Source organism: Phascolarctos cinereus, unplaced genomic scaffold, assembly GCF_003287225.1.
Source record: "Phascolarctos cinereus isolate Bilbo 61053 unplaced genomic scaffold, phaCin_HiC Scaffold_5;HRSCAF=322, whole genome shotgun sequence".
NCBI classification, from domain to species: domain Eukaryota; kingdom Metazoa; phylum Chordata; class Mammalia; order Diprotodontia; family Phascolarctidae; genus Phascolarctos; species Phascolarctos cinereus.
Window position 1 is genome coordinate 21,193,721 of NW_027555958.1, and position 21,803 is coordinate 21,215,523.

General features: G+C 52.8%; 1 protein-coding gene across 2 annotated transcripts in view; it reads left to right on the plus strand.

Annotated features, from left to right (window-relative positions):
- The first annotated feature begins 2,148 nt into the window (after positions 1-2,148).
- The window catches only part of LIMK1 (LIM domain kinase 1), a 31,998-nt gene continuing 12,343 nt past the window's right edge, over positions 2,149-21,803 (plus strand). The window contains exons 1-9 of one of the 2 annotated variants that reach the window (XM_021005675.2): positions 2,149-2,287; positions 5,733-5,829; positions 13,937-14,075; positions 15,373-15,482; positions 16,241-16,447; positions 19,252-19,357; positions 19,492-19,679; positions 20,594-20,777; positions 21,277-21,363. In XM_021005675.2, coding sequence (XP_020861334.1) covers positions 2,230-2,287; positions 5,733-5,829; positions 13,937-14,075; positions 15,373-15,482; positions 16,241-16,447; positions 19,252-19,357; positions 19,492-19,679; positions 20,594-20,777; positions 21,277-21,363 — 1,176 coding nt within the window. In that variant the 5' untranslated portion in view covers positions 2,149-2,229. Of the gene's footprint in view, positions 2,288-5,732; positions 5,830-8,815; positions 8,921-13,936; positions 14,076-15,372; positions 15,483-16,240; positions 16,448-19,251; positions 19,358-19,491; positions 19,680-20,593; positions 20,778-21,276; positions 21,364-21,803 lie in introns of those variants that run through there. The other variant, XM_021005677.2, reaches the window with a different exon arrangement.

The window sequence follows — 21,803 nt, forward strand, 5'->3', positions numbered from 1 at the left end:
GCCTGCCTAAGGTCACACAGGCAGTGCCAGTCATAGCAGGACAGAGCCATAAAGTGTCAAGAGCTAAAAGGGACCTTAGAGGCTGTCTAGCCTGACCTCTTCATTTTAGAGGAGGAAGTTACAGCTGGGACAGGGAAGAGGCTTGGGACAGGCTTTCCTCAATCCAACTGAAGGACTTACCTCAGAGTCTCTGTTCTGAGCATGCACACATACACACGCTCATACACACACTCTCATACACATACATTCATACCCACAAACACACTCACACACACAAACTCTCTCTCTCTCTCTCTCTCTCTCTCTCTCTCTCTCTCACCACACACACACACACACACACACACACACACATACTCCTCTTGAGCATGGTTCCCTAACCAACTGGCTTAGCCAGGCTCAGACAAAAAAATTGATTTAATTAGTGCCCATTGACCTGAACCACAAAACATTTCTGCAAGGATTTTCCAAGCCAAATCACCCTGGCCACGTGTTAGAGATGGGTGAGGGAAAGACCTCATGGTTCCCCCTGGTGCAAGGCTGGGCCTCATTCAGCCTGGGCCTGAGTGGCCTGCGGGAAGAGCAATGAAGGCTGAAGACATCATTCCAAGCTCAATTCCTGAGCGCTCTTTATTTACTCTATTTGAGGCTCTGTGCCAGCTCAGAGGTGGAAACCAGAGGGTCTGAGGACCCCATTCCTGACCTTGAAGAACTAGAAGATGAGCTCTATAAAGTCTAGGCTAGGGAGAAAGAAGTCCAACAGACAGCTACACTTTTCAATGGGAGCTGGAAAGCAGAGGGGGGAGGTGAGTAGCAGAGAGAGGAGGGGAAATGCTGCCCTTGGAAGCAGAAGCCTATTATCAAATTGGGAGGCTGCTAATTATTTCCTGTGTGACCTTGGACAAACAGTTTCCTTCCACCGGCCTCCTTTTCCATCTCTGTAAAGCGAGGGGTTAGCTTAAACGCACCACTGGTCCTTCCCAAGCCCTAAATCGATGGCTCTAGGGAGAGGCTGGGCCAGAGCTGCTCCTGTCCTGGGTACAGCAGGGGGAGGCGAAGCAAAAGCTCCCAAGAGACTCCTACGGGAGACAAGAGATTTCCATCCCCTATTAGACGATCAAGCAATCAACCTCCATGAAGCACAACTCGGGGAGAACCTAGAATACAGGATGGAGACTGTCCTGTCCTCAGGGTCAAACGCCCTTGTAGACCGAGACCCCTGGGCAAGTCCCTGAGCCCCTCAATTCGGGGCCCCGGGGTTCTCTCCCAACAAGCTACAGAGAAGGAGCTGCTCTGCACCGGTGGAGAGGATTTCCTCCCCGGGAGTCTCCTGTCAATGAATCCCCTCCTGTGCCAAGCACTGTACTAGGCGCTGGGGGGAACAATGCCAAGGACCGGAGAAGCTCCGACCCGGGCACGTTTCTCTTGGTGCGGCCCCGTGTCCGGGCTGGCCCCTTCCCTGCGCCCTGGGGAGGGGGACGGCGCGGAAGGCCAAGCAAGGGGAGACCCATCGATCAGCGAGACATCCATGAGGCGCCTACTGTGTACCAAGGGGAAGAGTGAGGCTGGGGGCTGCTAGAGACTGGCCTCCCGGGACTTGGGAGCGCAGGGGGAGGGACCCGGACTGGGGGCGGTGGCCAAGGTCGTGGGAGCCCCGCCCCCTCCCCGCCCCAGGCCTCCGCGCAGGCGCCTCCGGGGTCCCCGGCCCCGCCTCCCGGCCTAGGCCCCGCCCCCAGGCCATCCGAGCGGCGCCGCTGGGTTCCCCGGCCCCGCCCCCAGGCCATCCGCGCCGCGCTGCTAGGTACCCAGGCCCCGCCCCCGGGCTCAGACCCCGCCCCCAGGTCTCCGCGCCGGCGCTGCCAGGGTCCCCACCCCCGCCCCGGGCCCGGGCCCAGCCGCCACCGCCACCGCCGCCGCCGCCGCCGCAGCTCCGTCCCAGGGATCCCGGCTGCGCAGGCCCGCCCCCTGCCCTGCATCCCTCCCTCCCCTCCCCGCAGCAGCGGCTGGAGCCCGGAGCGCCCAGCGGCGGCCCCGGCGACGCAGCGGCTGCGGAGTCGGCAGCAGCAGCCGGAGCAGAGGCGGCGGCAGCGGCGGCGCGCCCGGCCCGCGGGGCGCCCCGAGCCCCACCCCGACCTCCGGCCCTCGCCCCCGGCCCGGCCCGGGGCTGGTGGCTGCGGCGCTGGGCGCCCGGCCCGGCCCGGCCCCGGCCCCGGCCCCGGCCCTGCCGAATGCATGAGGTTGATGCTCCTCTGCTGCACCTGGAGGGAAGAACGTATGGGAGAGGAGGAAGGTGAGCGTGCGTGTGCAAGAGTGGGCATGAGTGTGTAAGAGTGTGCAGGCGGACGCTCGGGGGCCGGCCCCTCCCCCAGCCCCGGGCGCCCCGGGGGCCCTTGGCCGACTCCCCGCGCGGCGCCACGCGCCCGGCATTCTCGGCGTGACTACCCTCTTATCGTCCGCCCCCCCCCCCCGTCCCGCTGTCCTGCTCGCACCCCCGTCCGGCCCTCCCCTGACCTCATTCTCCCTTCCCTGCCTTGCCCCAGCCCGACAGTCCCAGCGCCCATCCCCTGAACCCCATCCCTATGTCATCCCCATCTCCATCCTCCTGTGCCCGTGACGACCTCTCTCTTCATCCCCTCCAGACTTCGGACTGCCTCGGCTCCTACCCATCCCAGACCTTTTATCTCCTCTAATGCCCTAACCCCACCCCCACCCCCATCCATAACGCTGAACGGGAGTATCCTGTAATAGAAAGACACCCCCCCAACAAGTCATGGGATCACAGATTCAGAGCTAGAAGGGCCCCCGACACCCCATAATCCAACCTCCCCGTTTTGCAGATAGGAAACTGGGATCCAGAAAAGTGAATTGACTTAGTCAAGGTCACACAGGCAGGCAAACTGCAAAGCCAGAGTTTGAATCCAGGCCCTGTGAGTCCAATTCCGGTGTTCCCTGCATACTCCGACGCTGCCCTCTTGATTAGGGGCCTGAGTTCATAATTCCCTCTGCTGTTTCACTGCCTGTGTGACCTTGGGCAAGGCACACCTGCCTCCATCTCAGTTTCCTCATCTGTAAATCAGGGCGGCTGGACTGGATGACCTCCAAGCTCTGAATGACCCTAAGCATCACCTCACTTTCCCTGATTGCCCCTCAGTAACCATTCCTGTCCTCTATGCCTAATGCTGTCCCCATAACCTGTCCCTAGCCCCTATGGCCCCCCACCTTTGAACAGCCTCCCTGCTGTTCCTGTTGCCTCCATCCCTTCATCCCATCCTCCAGTCCATCTTAAGCATGTCCTGTATTGGACCAACTGGACAAGAGGATCCAGTGGGCAAATTCCCACCCCTGCTGTCCCACCCTCTCCCTACTAAGCAGCTTCTCCTAGGTGGTCTGCCATCAGGCCTCCAGTTGGAATCCCCTTGTCTCAGAGGCCCTTCCCCTCTGCCTGGACAGATTTCCACCCCTGACAAATTTTGGGCGGCCTCTCCTTTCCCCGCCACCTTCTTGGCTCTCAGCTGTTGGTTTCGCCCTCGCTTCTCAGCCCTGCGCCCAGACCTGCCTCCACGGAGGCCCACAATGAAGGAGGGAGCTGGCTCATTACATTAGGGGACTCAGAGACTAATTCTGGCTCTGTGTCTTGTTTTCCATGGGATCTCTCTGGGCCTCAGTTTCCGCCTCTGAAAATGAAGGGGTTGAGTAAAAGAATATGCAAGGTTCCGTCCAGCTCTGACATCCTATGCCACGGACACGCTCCACATGTTGGCAGGCAGAATGTCGCCTCTTGTGGGGGATTGGGCAGAGCAAACCCATGACGTAGGTGAAGTCAGGGCATCCCTGGCTTCCCCTTTCTGGGCCCTTTCCCTCTGTCTGCCAGGCCTCCTCCTGCTTCTTTCCACATCTCCAGGATGCCTGGCTTTCCTCATGTCAAACCAGGCTCTGGAGGAAAGCTGAGATGCAAGCCCCTTACGCCTCGGTGGGACCTATGTTCTTCCCAAGGCTACCTGCCTTCCTGTCCTGCTACCTGTCAGGGGAATGGAGGACTTTGGTCCCTTCTAGGGAGTCAGGCCTCAGGTAGGGGACACATTTGGGGGCAAGGGGCTATTCTGGTTATCCCCCATTGTATGGAGACTTCCTGGCCCCTAGGGCCAAGCTGATTAGTGACTGGTGGCTGGCATCATGTAAGCTCATAAGGTCATCAGTTTAGAACTCAAAGGGACTGCAGAGATAGCTGAGTCCAAACCCCTCGTTTTACAGATAAGGAAACTGAGGCACAGAGAGTTAAGTGATTTTCTTGAAGTCTCACACACATGTTCACACGTAGAATTGGAGAGTTTACAAGGCTGATTTTTAATCTAGAGGCAGCTTCCTTCCATTCTTACCCCAAGACTTTCCCCTGTGCCCCCAAGCCCTTTGCCAAATATATCACCACCAGCCACAAACAGGGTAGACTCAAGGAACCCAAACACTTTCAAGTATGTATCCAGACAAGCATGTTTCTGAGGCCAATCCACCCCTACCCTGCTAGGTTCTCCAAAACCAACTGAAGGAAGATGAGGGTAGTTGGATGTATTGAACTAGGCACACCATGGCTCCCCAGTCTATTGTCATAGAAAATCAAATGTGGTGTGCTGGGAAAGCTGGGAGTTGGGTCACGTAGGGTGACTTTGAGCAAGTCACTAGCTCTCTGGGCCTCAGTTTCCTCATTTGTAAAATGGGGAAAAGAAGGCCCGTTACATCTACCTCGAAGCATTGTAGTGAAACTCCAGTGAGAGGACGAATGTTTGAAAAGGGTCAGAAGGTCCTTTCCAGCGCTAACTGCAATCCTGAACATCAGTTATCATTTCCTTCTCAGGACCGCAGGTCCCTTCCCCATAATGTGAGGGAATTGGCCCAATTGATCTCTCAGGGCTTCACCATCTCCAGCATTCTGCGGCCAGTATGGGGAGAGCTGGGGGGATGACTAAGCAAATAAGGATGGACTGCTGGCAGAGGCTTTTTCTTTCCTGCTTCTCCCCAGAATTCTCCCAGGAGGAGCCCTCAGGTGCTCTCAGCCTCATTCTCTGACATCCCCTTCTCCCGGCTCGACGGAAGGCTGGCCAGGGACACATCTCAGGCGTCTGCCTCTTTTCCCACAGTCTGGAAATGAATCGCAGGCTTATAGACCTAGAGGTGGTAGAGACCTCAGACCCTGGCTGGTCTGACACCCTCGTGTTTCATAGAGGAAACTAAGGCCCAGAGATGGAATATGACAGGCCCAAACCTACCCCACCCCACCCTCTAATTCCAGAGCCTTCCCGTAGGTATGATTCCATAGTGGCATTTGCCCAAGGGCCCCAGAGTCAAGGACTCCAGACCACCCAGGGATTATTAGGTACTAACACACTGGCTCTCCTTGGGATGGATGGGCAGGGAGAGGAAGAATGGATGTGTTGGCCCAGGGAAGAATTCTTCCCCTTATCTTCATTTCTCCTGTTTGTCAAGGTGAGCCATAAACCTCGAGGGTAGGAAATGTGTTAGTTTTATCTGGCATACGGCAGGCACAGAAAGAATGCTGATTGATTGACTGATTCCACCCCCTTTCCCTTTCCCCTTCCCTGACTAATCCTCTCTGAAGCCTGGGTACAGATGGCCTAGCACAGGGTCCTGCTTGGCCCCAGCCTGGCATGGGTGGAGGAGGGGCAGGCACCATGCCAAGCAGTCACTCACTCTCTGTCTCCCATCTGCTCCACCCCTTCCAGGAAGTGATCTGCCGGTGTGTTCAAGCTGTGGCCAGAGCATCTATGATGGCCAGTACCTCCAGGCCCTGAATGCTGACTGGCATTCTGACTGCTTCAGGTAGGGCTGGGGGCTGGGGGGGAGGTGGGCAGGAGAGAGGGAGGCAGAGGGGAAGAGGGGGAGATGTTCTCCTGGTACTTGTTAGGTCCAAGGATTCCCAGCGGAACTCAAAAATGCCCTGGGGGCTGGACAAGGACCAGCCTCAGATTGCTTTGATATAGGGAGCTCCCCATGAAAGAATTCCGTCCATCAGGGCAGCCCTGCTCCTCCTTTGGTAGTCTGCAGTCTTAGAAAGTCGCCTGGAAAGTGAAGTGACTGGCCTAGGGCTATGAGGCCAGGATATGCCAGAGGCAAGACTCAGAACCCAAGACCTCCTGTGTCTGAGGACAGCTAGCTGATCACCCACTACCCCCAGGTCGCACCTCGATGGCTAAGCAGATACCCCTAAACAAAGTGTTTAGAACAGTCAGTGCGATGTAGAAAGGAGGCAGGCTGTCAACCCAATTCAGCCCCAAATTCCCTGTGTCAGAGGAACTGCTATGTCTGAGCCTCAGTTTCCTTTTCTGTAAGCAGAGAAGAATGAACTAGGTGGCCTCTCACGTCCACCTGGTCGAGCTGGGATGTCCTGGAGAAACCGTTTATCTGGATCACACAAGTGAACATATGTAAAGCGCTTTACAAATCAGGTAGAGAGAGGTGTACACACATGTATGTACTGGCTATTATTTCACCCAGGTATTGGACACATCGCACCCGCCTCTCATTTGGGGGTTCCACTTTTGGTGTGTCCTAGGCCTCTGGCAGACAGCCTGGTGAACCCCGTGGATCTTCTCAGAATCCTCTTCTTAAAAGCACCAAATAAAAGACAGATAAACTCATGCAACTGAAATGGTTTTCAAAATATTTTTTAAAACAAGTTCATAGATCCCAGGTTAAGGACCCTTGGTCTTAGTGGACGAAGCAGAAGGATGTGCAGTGGGGATGAATTCAGAATGACCTTGGTCTGGCCCAGGTCAAACCAGAAAAAGATCTCTGATGGAGTACCCTAGGGCTTGGATGTGGAAGAGGGAGCCGTGGACCCGAAGGTGGGAGGTCTGGGTCCTTGTTCTCCCTCCACGTGGCCACGGGCAAAGGAACGGACCTTCTGTTTATTATAACCTGGAAGGGAACTCAGAGGTCATCATATTTTATAAAGAAGAAAGCTGAGGCACGGAGAGGTGCTGTGACTTAGCCCATGTCACACAGGGAGTGAGGATCAGGGGCAGTATTTGAACCTGACTCTGCTTTTGCCTGTGGCCCGTGCCGACGGGTGGTTTGTGCCAGGCCCGGGAAAGGAGGGTGTTGCAATGGGGAGAACCCAGCTTGAGTCCTAGTCCAGACTGTGTTACTGACTCGCTGTGAGACCTTGGGTGAGTCATTTCTTCTGGGTCTTGGTTTTCCTCTCTTGAAAAGGAGAAGCTTCCCCCCAGAAGAGCTCAGGTGTTGTGACGATCGGAATGGCAAGGATGGCCAGGGACCCAGGAGTCTTCTAGCCGGGCCCCATCCTGAACGGCCTTGGGGAGAGCAGCCTTCCCGGCTTCCAGTATTTCTGTCTCGTGCCTGCCCGGGCTTGGAGTTTTCCTTGAGGGCCTGGCACACACACACCATCTCAGCAAGGATTTCAGGCTAACCCAGAGTTTTTCCCTCCTCCTGGGGTCCCGATAGCGCCCCCCCAGGCCAGATCCAGTGGGCAGAGCTCAGTTGCTCTACCCTAGACAAAGTGCAGATCACAGGACGGACAGCTGGAAAGGGCCCTAGACAGCATCTATTCCAGTCACTTCATTTTAGAGACGAGGGAACAGAGGCCCAGAGAGTAGAAGGGGCTTGCCTAAGGGCCCACAGGTAGTAAATATCAGAGGCAAAATTCGAACCCAAGCCCTCAGACTCCAGTATTGGTGCTCATTCCATTTGTACCAAAGGAGTCTGTATTGGAACCTTGGTTCCTCGGGCTCCAAAGTCAGTGTTTTTCCTCACTCTTTCCACTGCCCTTCCTACCTGTGTGGCCTTGGGCCCTCTCTGGGCCTCAGTTTCCTCACTTGTAAAATGAGGGATGGGGTGGACTAAATGGCCTTTGAGGTCCCTTCTAGCCTCAGGCCTGTCATCTGTGGTCTGTGGATCCCTCCCTCCCCTCCCCCACCCCCACAGGATAGCCCACCCAGTGCTGAATTCCTACCCAGGAAAATAATCGTGTTATTGACTACTAAACAAACTCACATTGAACAGCATTAGACAATTGTAGGATACTCTTTTCTTCCATTTTATTGAATTTGAGTTTAATAGTAACAAACTCAATTTAATAAATTATATACTGATAATAAATAAAATAATACCTTGGGTTTACATTCGGACTACCCGCTCGGGGGTCTCAGTTTCCCCATGTGTAAAATGAGGGGGACTGAATGACCTCTAAACACCCTTCCAGGTCCAATTCTGTGACCCCACCTGTGTGACCTTGGGCAAGTTCACTGCATTCTCTGGGCCTCAGTTTCCTCATGTGTAAAATGAAGGGGGTGGGCTTTAAAGCTATGATCCTGTGAAGACCAAGGACTGGAACTGGCCCTTCACTATCTAGGCCTCAGTTTCCCCATCTGTAAAATGAGGAGTTTGGACGCTGTGGGCTCTGAGCTCCCTTCCAGTCCCAAATCTGTGGTCCTGGAGACAGGTGCTAGATCAGGTGGTCAGAGAAGTGAGAAGTGAGAGGGGAGGGGGTGGTCAAGAGAGGCTACCCTCCTGAGCCTGGGGTAAGGCTGGGCACCTGGGAGCTCCTGCCTGGCCTCTGCCCCACCCCTCCTCCTCTAGAGCATAGCCCACTGCAGGAACTTGCAGGTATTGTTTAACCACCCTCCTTGAGAAGTTGAGGAGGGGGAAGAACCCTTGCCCACATTTTCTCCTTTCTCCCTTCCCTGGCCTTTCACTGAGCCTGAGGCCACACTAGCCCCACCCCTTGGTGTGTGGTTTCTAGGGGCATAGACTAGGGCTGGAGGCGGGGGTGGAGTTGTGAGTCCTGACCACGCCTTAGCTTCCTCTTTGGTCCCTGACCCCCCTGGAGGCCACAGCTGCCGAGGATGCTGGCCTCAACCCTCAGGAGACGTTACTTCCTGGCCAGGGCCAAGTAAGTCCTAACAGATCCCTCTCCCCCTCCAGCTCCCAGTGGGGCGGCCGCCTTGGGGCTTCATCATCTGAGGTACCTGTGCCCTTCCTTAGCCCCCCCCACCCAGGACTGGAGCGGAGGGAGGGAGGAGGGGGAAGGGGGGGCCAGGTCTGGGTAGCCTTGGAGAACTGAAACATGGCGGCTGGATGAAGGAGACAAGTGGTTATGTGGACTGACCCAGGCCTCTCCCCTCCCAGATGTCCTGGACAGCGCTGACCTGAGGGATCACTCCCCTCATCCATTTGTAGGGACACTAGGGCTGGTCAGATCCATTGCCTTCATGGATGTGATGGAGGTCTGGTGTCAGAAGCCCTGGCTCATATCTCACCTCCAATGCCAAGTCCCTCGGTTTCCTTGTCTGTAAAACTAAGGGGCTGGCCTAGATCAGCATTTCTTCATCTGTGCTCTGTGAACTTTTTTTAAAAAATATTTTGAGAATTGTATGGCATAATTAGTTTCTATTTTATTCATTTATAAATGTGATTCTGAGCCAGGGTCAGCCCTGGACTCCATGGCCTGTGAGGGCCTTCCAGCTCTGCACTGGGCATCCTAGCATGTCTACAAATGAGATGGTAAGGCTAGGTGATATGTGAGTGCTGTAAAGGATGGGTAGCCTCAGAGCCTGGAGGACACCCTTGGTCTGACCCATCCTGGAGCATGGTCTTTAGCCGCAGAACCCTCAGGCAACCCTCCTAAGACTAGGTTGCTGAAGAGTTGTTGACCTGCTCTCAGAGAAGGCCTTCTTTCCTGCTGGAGAGCCACTCACACCTGTGAAATCAGAGCCTCTCATTGGGCCATGAATGGACCTGGGGCAGTGCTCCTGAGTGTTGGCTGGCTGGCTGGCCAGCCTCTGGCCCAGTTCTCTACCTTCTGGATTGGAGGATAATAACTTCATCTTATTATCTTAGCTTATCTTACTCCCTCACCCAGTGCCCTGATATTATTTACCTTAGGCCTGACTCTGACCCCTTCATTTTATGGGAAAGGTTGTGGAGTCCCAGAGAAGGGAAGGAATTGACCCAAGGTCACCCAGAGAATAATTAGCGGAGCTGGGTTCTTGTCTTTCCACCTCTAGGCTGATCTGCCAGGAGACTGGTGACCAGCCCAGTGGCCTGAGTGATCCTGACCTCTTCCCTCCCCTCCTTCCCCATCAGCTTTCTGCTTACTCTTAGCCAAGGCTATCTGGCAGGCTTGAGCAAGATCCCGTTGGCTGCCAAGCAAAAAGCATCAGGCATCGCAGATGATGGCTCACCCCACTGGAGACAGAGGCTGCCCTGTGCCCTGGGGCCAGCCCCTTGCTGCTGTTGCTGCTGCTGCTGCTTCTCCTAATGACCTTACCCTCCCAGCTCCCTTTCTGTGGAAAAGCCCTATTCCCTGGAGGGAGGGGTTGGAGTTAAGAGTGTAAGCCCCTCAGAGGCAGGGAATTATATCCTCTTTGAGAGAAAAGCGCTTTCTGAGGGAATCTTGAAAAACTTCATAGATAAGAGAACCTTTGATCTGAATCTTGTAGAGAACCAGGGGTTCCTGGAGACGGGCAAGAAAGAAGAACATTCCAGGGCTGGGGAAAGGCAGATAGGGAGGGACAGGACAAGCAGGAAGTGTGGCCTCAGGCACTGAGACAGATGGGAAAGGGCTCAGAAGGTTAACCAGAGAAGTTTGTCTTAGAACTTTGAGGCTGTAGGGAGCGTCTGGAGTTTTTGAGCAGAGGCCTGGCGTTGTCAGACCTAGGTGTTAGGAATAACTGTGTGGTATGGAAAAGATGACTTGGGAAGGGAAGAGGCTGGAGTCTAGGAGGCCGTTACAACTAGTCCAGGTGAGACTTCTTGAGGTCCTGAACTCAGGTGTCTGCCGGTGACCAGGGAGAAGGGGGCAGGTGGGAGAAAGGTCTTGGAGTAAAGCAGTGAATGAATGAGAGACGCATCATATGGGAAGGCTGACCTGGCTTAGAAAAAGAACAGCCTGTCTCCCAGGGATCCCAGCAAGGGTAGCCTAGTGGAGAAGACCCCAAAGCTGGGCTGCAGAAAACCGAGGCTGCATTCCTAGTTCTGACCCTTACCAGCTGGGCAGTCCCAGGCTAGTCACTTCCTTTCTGGGCCTCAGTTTCTTTCTCATAGTGGGAGGGACTGGGCTATCTATAGGGTTGTTTTCGGCAACAGAAGGAGATGCCTTGGGTTTTCCCTGACTGCCTGCTGTGGATGGGGCCCACGCTCCTGTGTTTCACATCCGGTTTCTCAATGTGTCCTCACTGTCTGGGGTGGGAGGCTGTGACGTCACCCCCTTCCTACAGTGCAGCATATACCAGCAGAGTGAAAGTGAAGAAAGATTTTAAAGATTGGATTCTGAATGTGGAGGCTTCTGGGCTCCCCGATTTCCAAGGAAGCACTTGGTTGTTAGAGGGGCCAGGAGCTGGAGGACTGGGTACCAAGCGGGCTTTGGGTACCCGGCATCCTCACATTCTTTGTAAGCCAAGGGATGTGAGGGTAGCGGTGCTCTCCAGCTGTCATTCTTAGAAGGGCCTAAGAAAGTCTGGCTCTGGGGTGGGACATTCGCTTGTGGACCCCCAGTCATTTTTCTCCTCCTCCCAGACCCAGGCCTCTTTCTCGGGGGATTTCTGGGAGAGCTGGGTATCCTGAGAGCAGCCCTTTCTTGGCAGAGGCTTGGGGAGGGGGAGCACAGACAGATGAGGCTTATTTGTGAGAGTGGGCCCCGAGCCAGCCCCACTTGGGATCTGGTGGGGAGGAAGCCCGGTACAGCTTTCCAGGAGTTAATGGAGTTGCCGAGCCCCGCCCCCGGCCCCCCCACCCCCACCTGGCCCCAAACCTCCATTGGCCAGGCCAACCCTGCCTGGGTTCAAGTTCACCATTGAGCTCTGGGATGACATCATGGCACTGGAGGGGGAGGACTCCTGGAGGCCACGTTTCTTCTCTCCCCCTCCCCCAGTGCCCAGCTTTGGGGCCCCAAGCACACCTGTGTTACTCTGTCCACCACCTGCCGTACCCACCCTCCGCACTATTGGCTTCCCTGGTAGGGAGGCAGCCCCAGTGCGCCCCACATCCCTTCTCCCAGGCATCTCCTTTCTGTTCTGCTGCCTCTGCTGCCTCGGGCTCCCCCCATACAATGCAGGGCTGGTGCCTCCCCTCCCCCCTCCTCTGCCCTGGAGGGGCTGGCTGGGCAGAGGCGTGGACAGCCCCCGCCCCCTCCCCTCGGAGCCCCATCTGCAGCCCAGGACTGCGGCAGCTTCTGTGTTCAGTCTCCTGGGCTCTTTGGGGGGAGGGAGCAGGGAGGCGCTTCAGCTTCCAGACAATGAGGAACTGTCTGTCCGCCCCTTAAAGAGAACGCTTCGCCATCGCTGGCTCTAGGATGCCGCAGCCCCTCCTGCCTGGCCTCTCTTGCTCCCCCCGCCTTTTCTCCCTCCTCCTTCTCTCCTTCCTTCCTGTTTGGCCAGACAGCTATCCCCTTTCGTCCCCCTTTCCCCCAAGCATGTAGAATTCCAGCTCTGCTACTTAATCAGGCCTGAGCCCAGGGGGTCCTAACTCAAGGGGGGATCTCAAGTTGCAGTAGCCTGACTGCTGATGTCATCAACCTGGCTTCCTGCTCGGCCAAGGCAGATCTCGTTCCAGCCTCAGGGGCCGGATCTATCCCCATCCTCCCCAGCTCTGTTTTTTTCCCCACCTTTGTGCATCCCTTTAGCTTAATGCAGGTAAAAAAAAAAAACTGGAGTCTAGAGACCTGAGCTCTGCCTTAGCTTAGGTGTGTGACCTTGGGCAAGTCTTTGAGCAGCTTTCTCCCACTTTGGTTTCCCCATCTGTAAAATGAGGGTTTGCCCTCTGCAGTGCCTTCCAGCTCTAGGGTGCTGATATTCTGTTGAGATGACCTTGAAAAGTCTAGGTGGGATTTGTGGTCCCACTTTGCTCTTCCCTGCGTCACAGTCAGCCTCTGCCCCCGATAACACCCCCAGCCAGTGATCCTCTACTGAAGGCCTCGGGGAGGGGAAACTTGCTTCTCTCCTTGGGGGAGTTTGTCTCTGGACTAAGTTTCTTTGTCTGTAAATAAGGAGACTACCAGGGCCTCGGCTCTTAGTGGCTTTTTTGTTTGTTTGCCAAAAAAAAAAAACCACCAGTATGTTCAAGTTTGTGGATTCCTTCCCTGAATCATGTTTAAATGCACAAAATAAAATCCATAGCATCACAAAGGAAACTATTGAAATACGGTGATAGGTGATTTTTAAAAACAAATTCCAAGAGCCTCAGTGCAGAGGATATCTGAAGTCACTCGTCTCCAAAGCCTCCTAGGAGACTGAGCAGCACAGATAGCCCAGGACTTGGGGTCAAAGGACCTGAGTTTTAACTCTAGCTCTCGCCCCAGGGCCAGCTCAGACAGATTTTTTAATGTCTCTTGAACTTCAGTTTTCAGCTCATGGATCTAGAGCAGGGAGCAACCTCAGAGGCTTCTGTTCCAAGTGTCTCATTTTTACAGATGAGGAAACTGAGGCCAAGGGCTGCTTGCCCAAGGTCACAGGGGTAGTAAGTAAGCAGCATAGCTGGGATTTGAACCTTGGTACTGCTCCTTAGTCTCACTTCCACTGTACCACTGACTTCACCTTTGTAGAATGAGGGGATCAGATCAGACATTCACTCAAGTGCTTGAGAACTCGAAATCTTAGGACCAAAGGGCCAAAGAATTTAGATCTTCTCTTAGGTCCCTTCCAGTACTAAAGTTCTGTGGTTTGGTTATCTAGGTCTGGCATTTCTCCCCCACCCCTCCCAAATGCAGTCTGGTTCCAAGGCCTTTGTTGTTTCCTCGTGGTGTGCTGTGCCAATGTAGACTGGGAGTGCCCGCTTCCAAATGCTGATGGACCAGAAGACCTGGCTGCTGGGCAGTGGTTCTTCCTGGAGGGTCAGCATGTGAGCAGGTACATGGGTGGATGTGGTCCAGAGGCAGGGATCCATCTGAGCCTCCTTCTTGTCTCCGATCCAGGTGCTGTGAATGTGGTGCCTCCCTCTCCCACCAGTACTATGAGAAGGATGGGCAGCTGTACTGTAAGAAGGACTATTGGGTCCGCTATGGCGAGTCATGCCATGGCTGCTCTGAGCAGATCACCAAAGGGCTGGTCATGGTGAGTACCTACCACGAGCGCACACGTATGCACGTGTGCACACACACACACACACACACGCACACACACACAAATCTTGGGGGCTCTTCTATCCCTGGATTTCCCTCCCCATTTCTAGTGCACACTCAGTCTCTTTCTTGTCCGTGCCTGGCTCTGCTCTGGCCTGTGGTAAAGTCCTTTGTCTTTGTGTCCATAGTTTGCCTTTCAGAATTTCGGGTGTTTAAGGACCTGAGGATTTAAGCCTAAATCTGACTCCGCCTTCTCAGAGTTGTTGGTCTCTGTAAGGGAGGGCTTGTGTCCCATCTGAACTTTGTGTCTCTTCTAGTTCTGCACGTAGTAGCTACTTAATGAAGGTCTATAGGATGGATGGATGGATGGATGGATGGATGGATGGATGGATGGATGGATAGATGAGTACAAGGATGATCAGATTGATGGATGGTTGGATGGATGGTTCAGTGGAAGGTTTGATAAATGGATGAATGAATGATGGATTGATGGATGGATGAAGGATGGATGTTTGGGTAAATAGATGAGTACATGGATGATTGAATGGATGGATGATGAATAGATGAGTGGATGAATGATTGGATGGATGGATAGATGGATGATGGATGGCTGGATGATAGCTAGTTGGATAAGTAGATAAGTGAATGATAGTTCAGTGGAAGGTTTGATGAATGGATGAATGAATGATGGATGGATGGATAGATGATGGATGTTTAGATGAATAGATGAGTGCATGGATAATTGAATGGATGGATAATGAATATTTAGGTGATGAATAGATGGGTGGATGGATGATGGACGGATGGATGGATGCTTTGACAGATGGATGATGGACGGTTGGATGGATGGATGGGTGAAATGAGTGGATGGATGATGGCTAGTTGAATGAATAGATAAGTGGGTGGATGGTTCAGTGGAAGGTTTGATGGATGGATGGATGGATGGATGGATGGATGGATGGATGGATGGAATTGACGGACAATGAATATTTGGGTGATGAATAGATGACTGGGTGGATGAATGGATGGATGGTTGATGGATGGTTGGATGGATGCTTTGACAGATGGGTGATGGGTGGTTGGATGGATGGGTGAATAGATGAGTGGATGGATGATTGGATGGATGGATAGATGGGTGAATTAAGTTGCATTATTGAATCAGTGATTGGCAGAGACTGAGGAAAATGTGGAGGCCAGTGGCTAGGAGAAGGGCATGGAGGACAAGAACGTATCCATCATGGGGAAAGAGGGCAGACTCCAAACTCTGGTCTTTCTCTCTGTGTCTGCAGGTGGCAGGGGACCAGAAGTACCATCCGGAATGTTTCATCTGCCTCACATGTGGGGCCTTCATTGGAGACGGGGACACCTATGCCCTGGTGGAACGATCCAAGCTCTACTGGTGAGTTCAGGCCCAGTGAGCAGCGAAGACAGAAGATTCTGGGTTCTAGCTCTGGCCTTGCCAACAAGTTCCCTGCATATTGTTGAGCATGTCATTCTTTGGGTCTCAGTTTTCCCACTCTGTGAACTGGGACAGGCTAACCTAGATTATTGTTTCCCAAACCAAGGTATCTTGCAGACTGGTAAAATAGCTAATGTTCCGTGGCCTCCTGTCCTCACCACTGAGAGTCTTCCAGAGCTCTCAGGCAGTCAACAAGCGTTTATTAAGCCAGGCACTGGGGACAGAAGTATAAGAATGGACCAGTCTCTATGCACAAAGAGCTTGTGTTCTAATGGAGAAGACGAGTCCCTGTGAAAATATATACAGCATCAATTACAAAGTTATTAAATACATGCACAAATGCACAAAGTAGTGTGGGAGGGAAGGCCCGAGCCCTTGAGGGGAAGGGGTTAGACCAAGAAATGGAGACCTAGAAAGAAGGAAAAAGAGGAAGCCCAAGATTGGGGGGAAAAGGAATCAGTTGTTTATAGGGTTTAGAAATTATGTACTTATCTTAATGAAGTTTTTTGCAGATCCATGACAATTTATCCCCAAAACAGTAGATTAGCTGGTCTTTAAGGGCCCTTCCAGCTCTCCCATGCCAATGCAGGCTGGGGGACTGGGCCTAATTAGGACACGTTATACTGTGGTTTCTTTTTTCTCCCTTGGCCTGATCTCCGTCTTTCCTCCTCTCTCTTGACTGCCTGTGCCCTCCCCAGCGGGCATTGCTATTACCAAATGGTGGTGACTCCAGTCATCGAGCAAATCCTGCCTGACTCGCCGGGGTCCCGCCTCCCACATACAGTCACCTTGGTGTCCATCCCAGCCTCCACCGATGGCAAGCGAGGGCTCTCTGTGTCCATTGACCCACCCTATGGCCAGCAGGGCTGTGGCTCTGAGCACTCCCACACGGTCCGAGTTCGTGGGTGAGCATTCCTCTTGGGCCCCTCGGGAGGTGGGAGGCAAAGGTGAGTCACACCAAGGGTACAGCTCATGTGGCATTTATGTCAGCCCAGGACTAGAAGGGAAGGAACTGGCCTGGGACCAGGGGTTTTGAAAATATGAGTAAGGACTTCTTGTGAACCACAGGTAGGAGATTCAGGCTAAGTGTTGGGGAGAGAGTAAAAACTCAGAACTCTCAGTGTTTGGCCTCAGGGCCTTGGTTCACTTCTCTTCGTACAGGGAATTTTCTCATGCATGCAAGATCCCAGACTCTTGGAACTGCAGAGTTTGAGGGTTGGAAAGAATGCCATTGACCATGGTTGCCCAGCCCTTACCTAAGCAAGGACACACACACACACACACACACACACACACACACACACACACACACACACACGATCCCTGAAGAGAACAGTCATGTCCCTGCTGAGCCTTCTCTTCCCCAGACTAAACATTTCCATTTCCTCCACCCCATCCTCATGTGACATGGACTCAAGGCCCTTGACTGTCCTGGTTGTCTTCCTCTGGACACTCTCCAATTTATCAACGTCCGTCTTAAACTGTGGTGCCCAGGGCTGAGCATAGTACACCATAGGCAGTCTGAACAAGACAGAGTACAGTAGAACCATCAGCTCGTGATTCCTAGAAGCTCAGCCCCATCACCCTCCAGAGGGAGCAAGGAGCTGCCTTCTGACCTGGGGTAGCATCTCCATTTCTGAGCACAGACACTTACAAATTGGAGGATGTCCAGGGGAGGACAGCTAGGATGGTTGCCAGGTCTGGAAACCATGCCATTGGTTGAACGGAGTAGGGATATTTAGACTGTAGAAGAAAAGATGTGGGGTGGGGCAGGTGGGAGCTGGGAGAGGCCCAGTACATGGGGCATGGAAGCTGTCTTCAATGCCAGTGGGGCTGTGATCTGGAAAAAGAGTAGGACTTGTCCTGCTTGGCCCTGAGAGTGGAGCTAGGAACAGTAGGTGGAAGTTACAGGGAGGAAGATACTGGTTCAATATAATAAGCCATCATGAAGATGATTTAATGATAAACATTTATTAAATATCTACTCTGTGCTAGGCACTGTGCTAAGCATTTACAAATAGACTCTCATTTGATCCTCACAACAACTCCGGAAGGTAAGTGCTATTATTATTCCCATTTTACAGTTGAGGAAACTGAGGCAGATGGCGGTTAAGTGACTTTCTCAAGGTCACACAGCTAGTAAGTGTCTGAGCCTGGATTTGAACTGAGGTCTTCCTGACTCTAGGGAATGAAACATGTATGTCCTTCATGTACAGACTGTGAGAGCTATCCAACAGTAGATTTAGGCACTTCTTGAAAGTACTGAGCTTCTGGGGGCATCTAGGTGACTCTAACCTTGGAGTCAGGAGGACCTGAGTTCAAATCCGGCCTCAGATACTTGACAGTTACTAGCTGTGTGACCCTGGGCAAGTCACTTAACCCCCACTGCCTCACTGAAAACCAAAAAAAAAAAAAGTAGTGAGCTTCCTATTACTGGAAGTACTCAAGCAGACGCTAGAGAGTGCCATGGAGGGGTCTCCTGCATAGTTAGGAAGTTGGACTAAATGATCTCTGAAGGTCTCTCCCAATTCTAAGATTTCCCCAATTCCTGACCCTTTCTGTCCCCAGACCGGAGGCTGGGCAGGGGCAAGAAGCTTAGAAATCCAATCATGTCACACTAGAGAGAGATCCGAGAGTCATGCCCACTGTTGGCCACTCTCGATACTCCCAGGCCCATCGATGAGCATTCCCCGCCCCTCTTCCAACTCTCAGCCAATAGACAAGCACTTTTATTAATTACCTGCTCTGGCCAGGGCACTGGAGAGAAAAGGACAAACAATGAAATTTGCCTGCCCTTGAGAAGCTGACTCTAGTGGGGGAGACAGCATGTTCATACACAAGTCAATAAGCCAAGGCTGGGAAGGAGGCAGGGCCTGACCTCAGGCACCCCGACTTCTCTAAGTCTGGGGAAGGAGCCTTAAGGATTGTTAACCTCTTCCCTTCCTAAAGCTTCCTAGAAGGAAATGCATTTCAGCCATAGCTTCTCAGTCTTTTCCGATGAATGCATCTTTTGTGTGTTGTTGTTTTTTTTTAATTAACTGGAAGCATGATTAAGCAGAAAGAATGTGGGATTTGGAATCAGAGCCCTGGGTTCAGGTCCCAGCTCTGCCACTTACTACCTGTGTGACCTTGGGCAAATCGCTTCCCCTGTCTGGGCCTCAGCTTCCTCATCTGTAAATTCAGAAGGGTGGACTAGGGCGCCTCTACGACCCTTCCAACTGGGAATCTATGATCCCTGAGACTAGAAGGCCTTGGTAGGTGAGACTCAGTTAAGTGGCTGGGCCCTAACTGGGCAAGGGAGGAGATTGATTGGCAGTTGTGAGACTTTCCTCTTCCTCTCTCTAGGCCCAGGCCCTGCCAATTGGAAATAGAAACACTTTGCTGCTCCTGGCCCTTCCTTTGGGGGCTTAAAGGAATAGACCGAATCCCTCCTCTGTGTGTTAGCAGATCATGATCCCACAGTGGACTTGGCAGTGGTCTGATTGTCAGGACTCCTGGTGGGTGTCCAGTTGTTGGTGCAGATAGCCTGGCTTTTGCCAGCAGTTAAGGTTTGCATCCAAGGCCTTTATTGCTCCCCAGTGACGGTTCCTTCCTCTGCTAAATGCGGGAGCTGGTCCAGATGATTCTTGTGGTCGCTATCCATTCTAACATTCCATGACTGCATGGCAGTTCCTGGTCTGTACAACTTCTTCTATTCTGTGCCCTGTAGAGTGGACCCAGATTGCATCAGTCCAGATGTGAAGAACTCCATCCACATTGGAGATAGAATCCTAGAAATCAATGGTACTCCCATCCGGAACGTCCCCTTAGATGAGGTATTCCCTACAGTTGGGTCTTTCAGCCTGTGCTGGAGGTGGGCGGACGGAGTAAAGGGAGGGCTGATGGGTAGGGGAGGGCTGAAAGGTTTCATGCCCTCCTGCTCAAGCACACCCATGCTTGCTCTCTGCAGATCGACCTGCTGATCCAAGAGACCAGCCGCTTGCTCCAGCTGACCATTGAGCATGACCCCCATGATGTCCTGGCCCATGGCACAGCTCCAGAGGCCAGCCCTCTGGCAGATCTTCGAAGCCCGCTGTGCTCCCCAGCCCGAACCCCCAACACAGAAGCAGGAGGGCCTGTCCGACAGAGACCTGTCCTGTGAGTCATCTCCAGAATTACCCCTCAGCTCTCGGCCTTTAGACAAAGGCCATGGCAGAAAACAAGGCCCACCATCTCCCACTATTGCTTTTTCTGGCTGTTTCCCAATTTGAGAATAAACCGTAGGCTCCTAATGAAGAAAAAATTGTTTTTGTAGATAGCTCCCTCTGCTGACAATTAGCAACTTTTCAGCTGGGAACTGCACGTGATGACCTCACTAGCCATTTCCTTGTGTGTGTAGCTAAGCCCTTTTGGAAACCAGATAGCTTAAAACATGGTGTCCCTGGACTAACCTTACCTATAGGCAGACAAGGTAGGAAGTCACTACAGTTGGTATGAATTCATCAAGACCTGGAAGACCCCCTGTCCCCCACCTTCTTCTGATATTAGACAACCAATAAACATTTGTTAAACACCTACCATGTGCATAGCACTTTGCTGGGTCCTGGAGATAGAAGGATGGAAGTGAAATATCCCCTGCTTACATCGCCCAGTTAGGACCCAAACTCAGATTCAGATATCCCTGCAGCTGGAGTATAAGCACTCATTCACACTAAGATGTGAGGAAATGGGCAGGGTTTAATAAAGTGAGGGGCAGAAATACGAGACTATTGAGCACCTTAGGTGAGGGTAGGAGCCATCCCAAAGGGGAAAAGGACTCCAATTAGAATTGGGCTTGCATAATTTGATCATTTTGCTGAGGAATGGCCTTAAATATACCTCTACTATGGATGGATGGAGGGGTGGTAGGCGAGAATCATTATGGTAGGAAGGATAGAGGGTAGAAGGAGGGAGGAGATGGTTCTGGAGGCAGGAGAAGACTCTAGCCCCACCCTCATCCCACACAGGTGGGAAGTAGGGAGCAGAAGAGTTCTGCCCCAGTCTCTACAAGTCTCTCTTGTATGTGCCCACAGGAGAAGCTGCAGCATTGACAAATCACCCTGTGGCAGCTCCCTGGGCTCCCCTGCCTCCCAGCGGAAGGACCTGGGCCGTTCTGAGTCCCTCCGAATCGTCTCTCGAACCCACCGCATCTTCCGGCCCTCTGACCTCATTCATGGTGAAGTGCTGGGGAAGGGCTGCTTTGGACAAGCCATCAAGGTATGGGCTCTCACTTTGCCCCAGGGTGAGTGGGAGGGAGGCCATGGACAGGCGAAGGATTGCTGAAGATACTGAACATCCCCCTCTCTTCAACCTTTTCCCTTACATTTAGAGCATTAAATCATTGCATGTTAAATCTAGGACCATTTGAGTTACACTAGGCCATAGCCTTCCCTTAACAGATAAGCAAACTAAGACACAGAGAGGCTCAGTTATTAGCCCGGGATTACACAGCATGAACCAGAATGAAGAAGTGAAATCTGCCTCTCAACTCTTGGACTAGTTTTCTTTCCCCCATACCACTATGTTGGTGCCGCACTAAGGATTTTAAAGCCCATCGTTGACTTCATTTCTCCTGCTTCTACCATGGTTCCTCTGTGTTACTTGGTTGTTATGCAAAAGGTTTTTCTGTTGAGCTGCCTTCCTCTCCAGAGGAGTTGGAGCAGGGCCTTCTGATGGTTTCCCTCTGGGCCAAGCCCAACATGGTGATTTCCTCCAGGTGACTCACCGGGAGACCGGTGAGGTGATGGTGATGAAGGAGCTCATCCGATTCGATGAGGAGACGCAGAGGACGTTTCTCAAAGAGGTCAGTCTGTCTCCAAGGGGCCTACAAGCACTTTGTGAACCCTTACTGGCATCAATCTCACTTCAAACCAAACCTCAGTTTTGGGTTAGGTTTTTTTAATTATTTAATTCAATTTTATTTTGTTCTTGGGTTTGTATTCTCTTCTTCCCACCTCCCCTCTCTACTGCTTTAAAAAGACCAAAACCCAAAAAACTCCAAGCCTTGGTTATCCAATTTGTAGATCATGTAGAGTCTTGTGAGCTAGAGGTTAAATAAGGGGAGGACCTTGAGATCAAAGACTTAAAGTCAGAAGTGACCTCAGAAGCCATCTAATCCAGCCCCTCATTTTACAGATGAAGCGCCTCATGGAGAGAGGTAAAGTCACTTGGCCAATGTCCCACAGGCCATGAGCGTCACAGAGACGGGACCCTCAGACCTCAGAGCCACTGGGATCTTTCCAC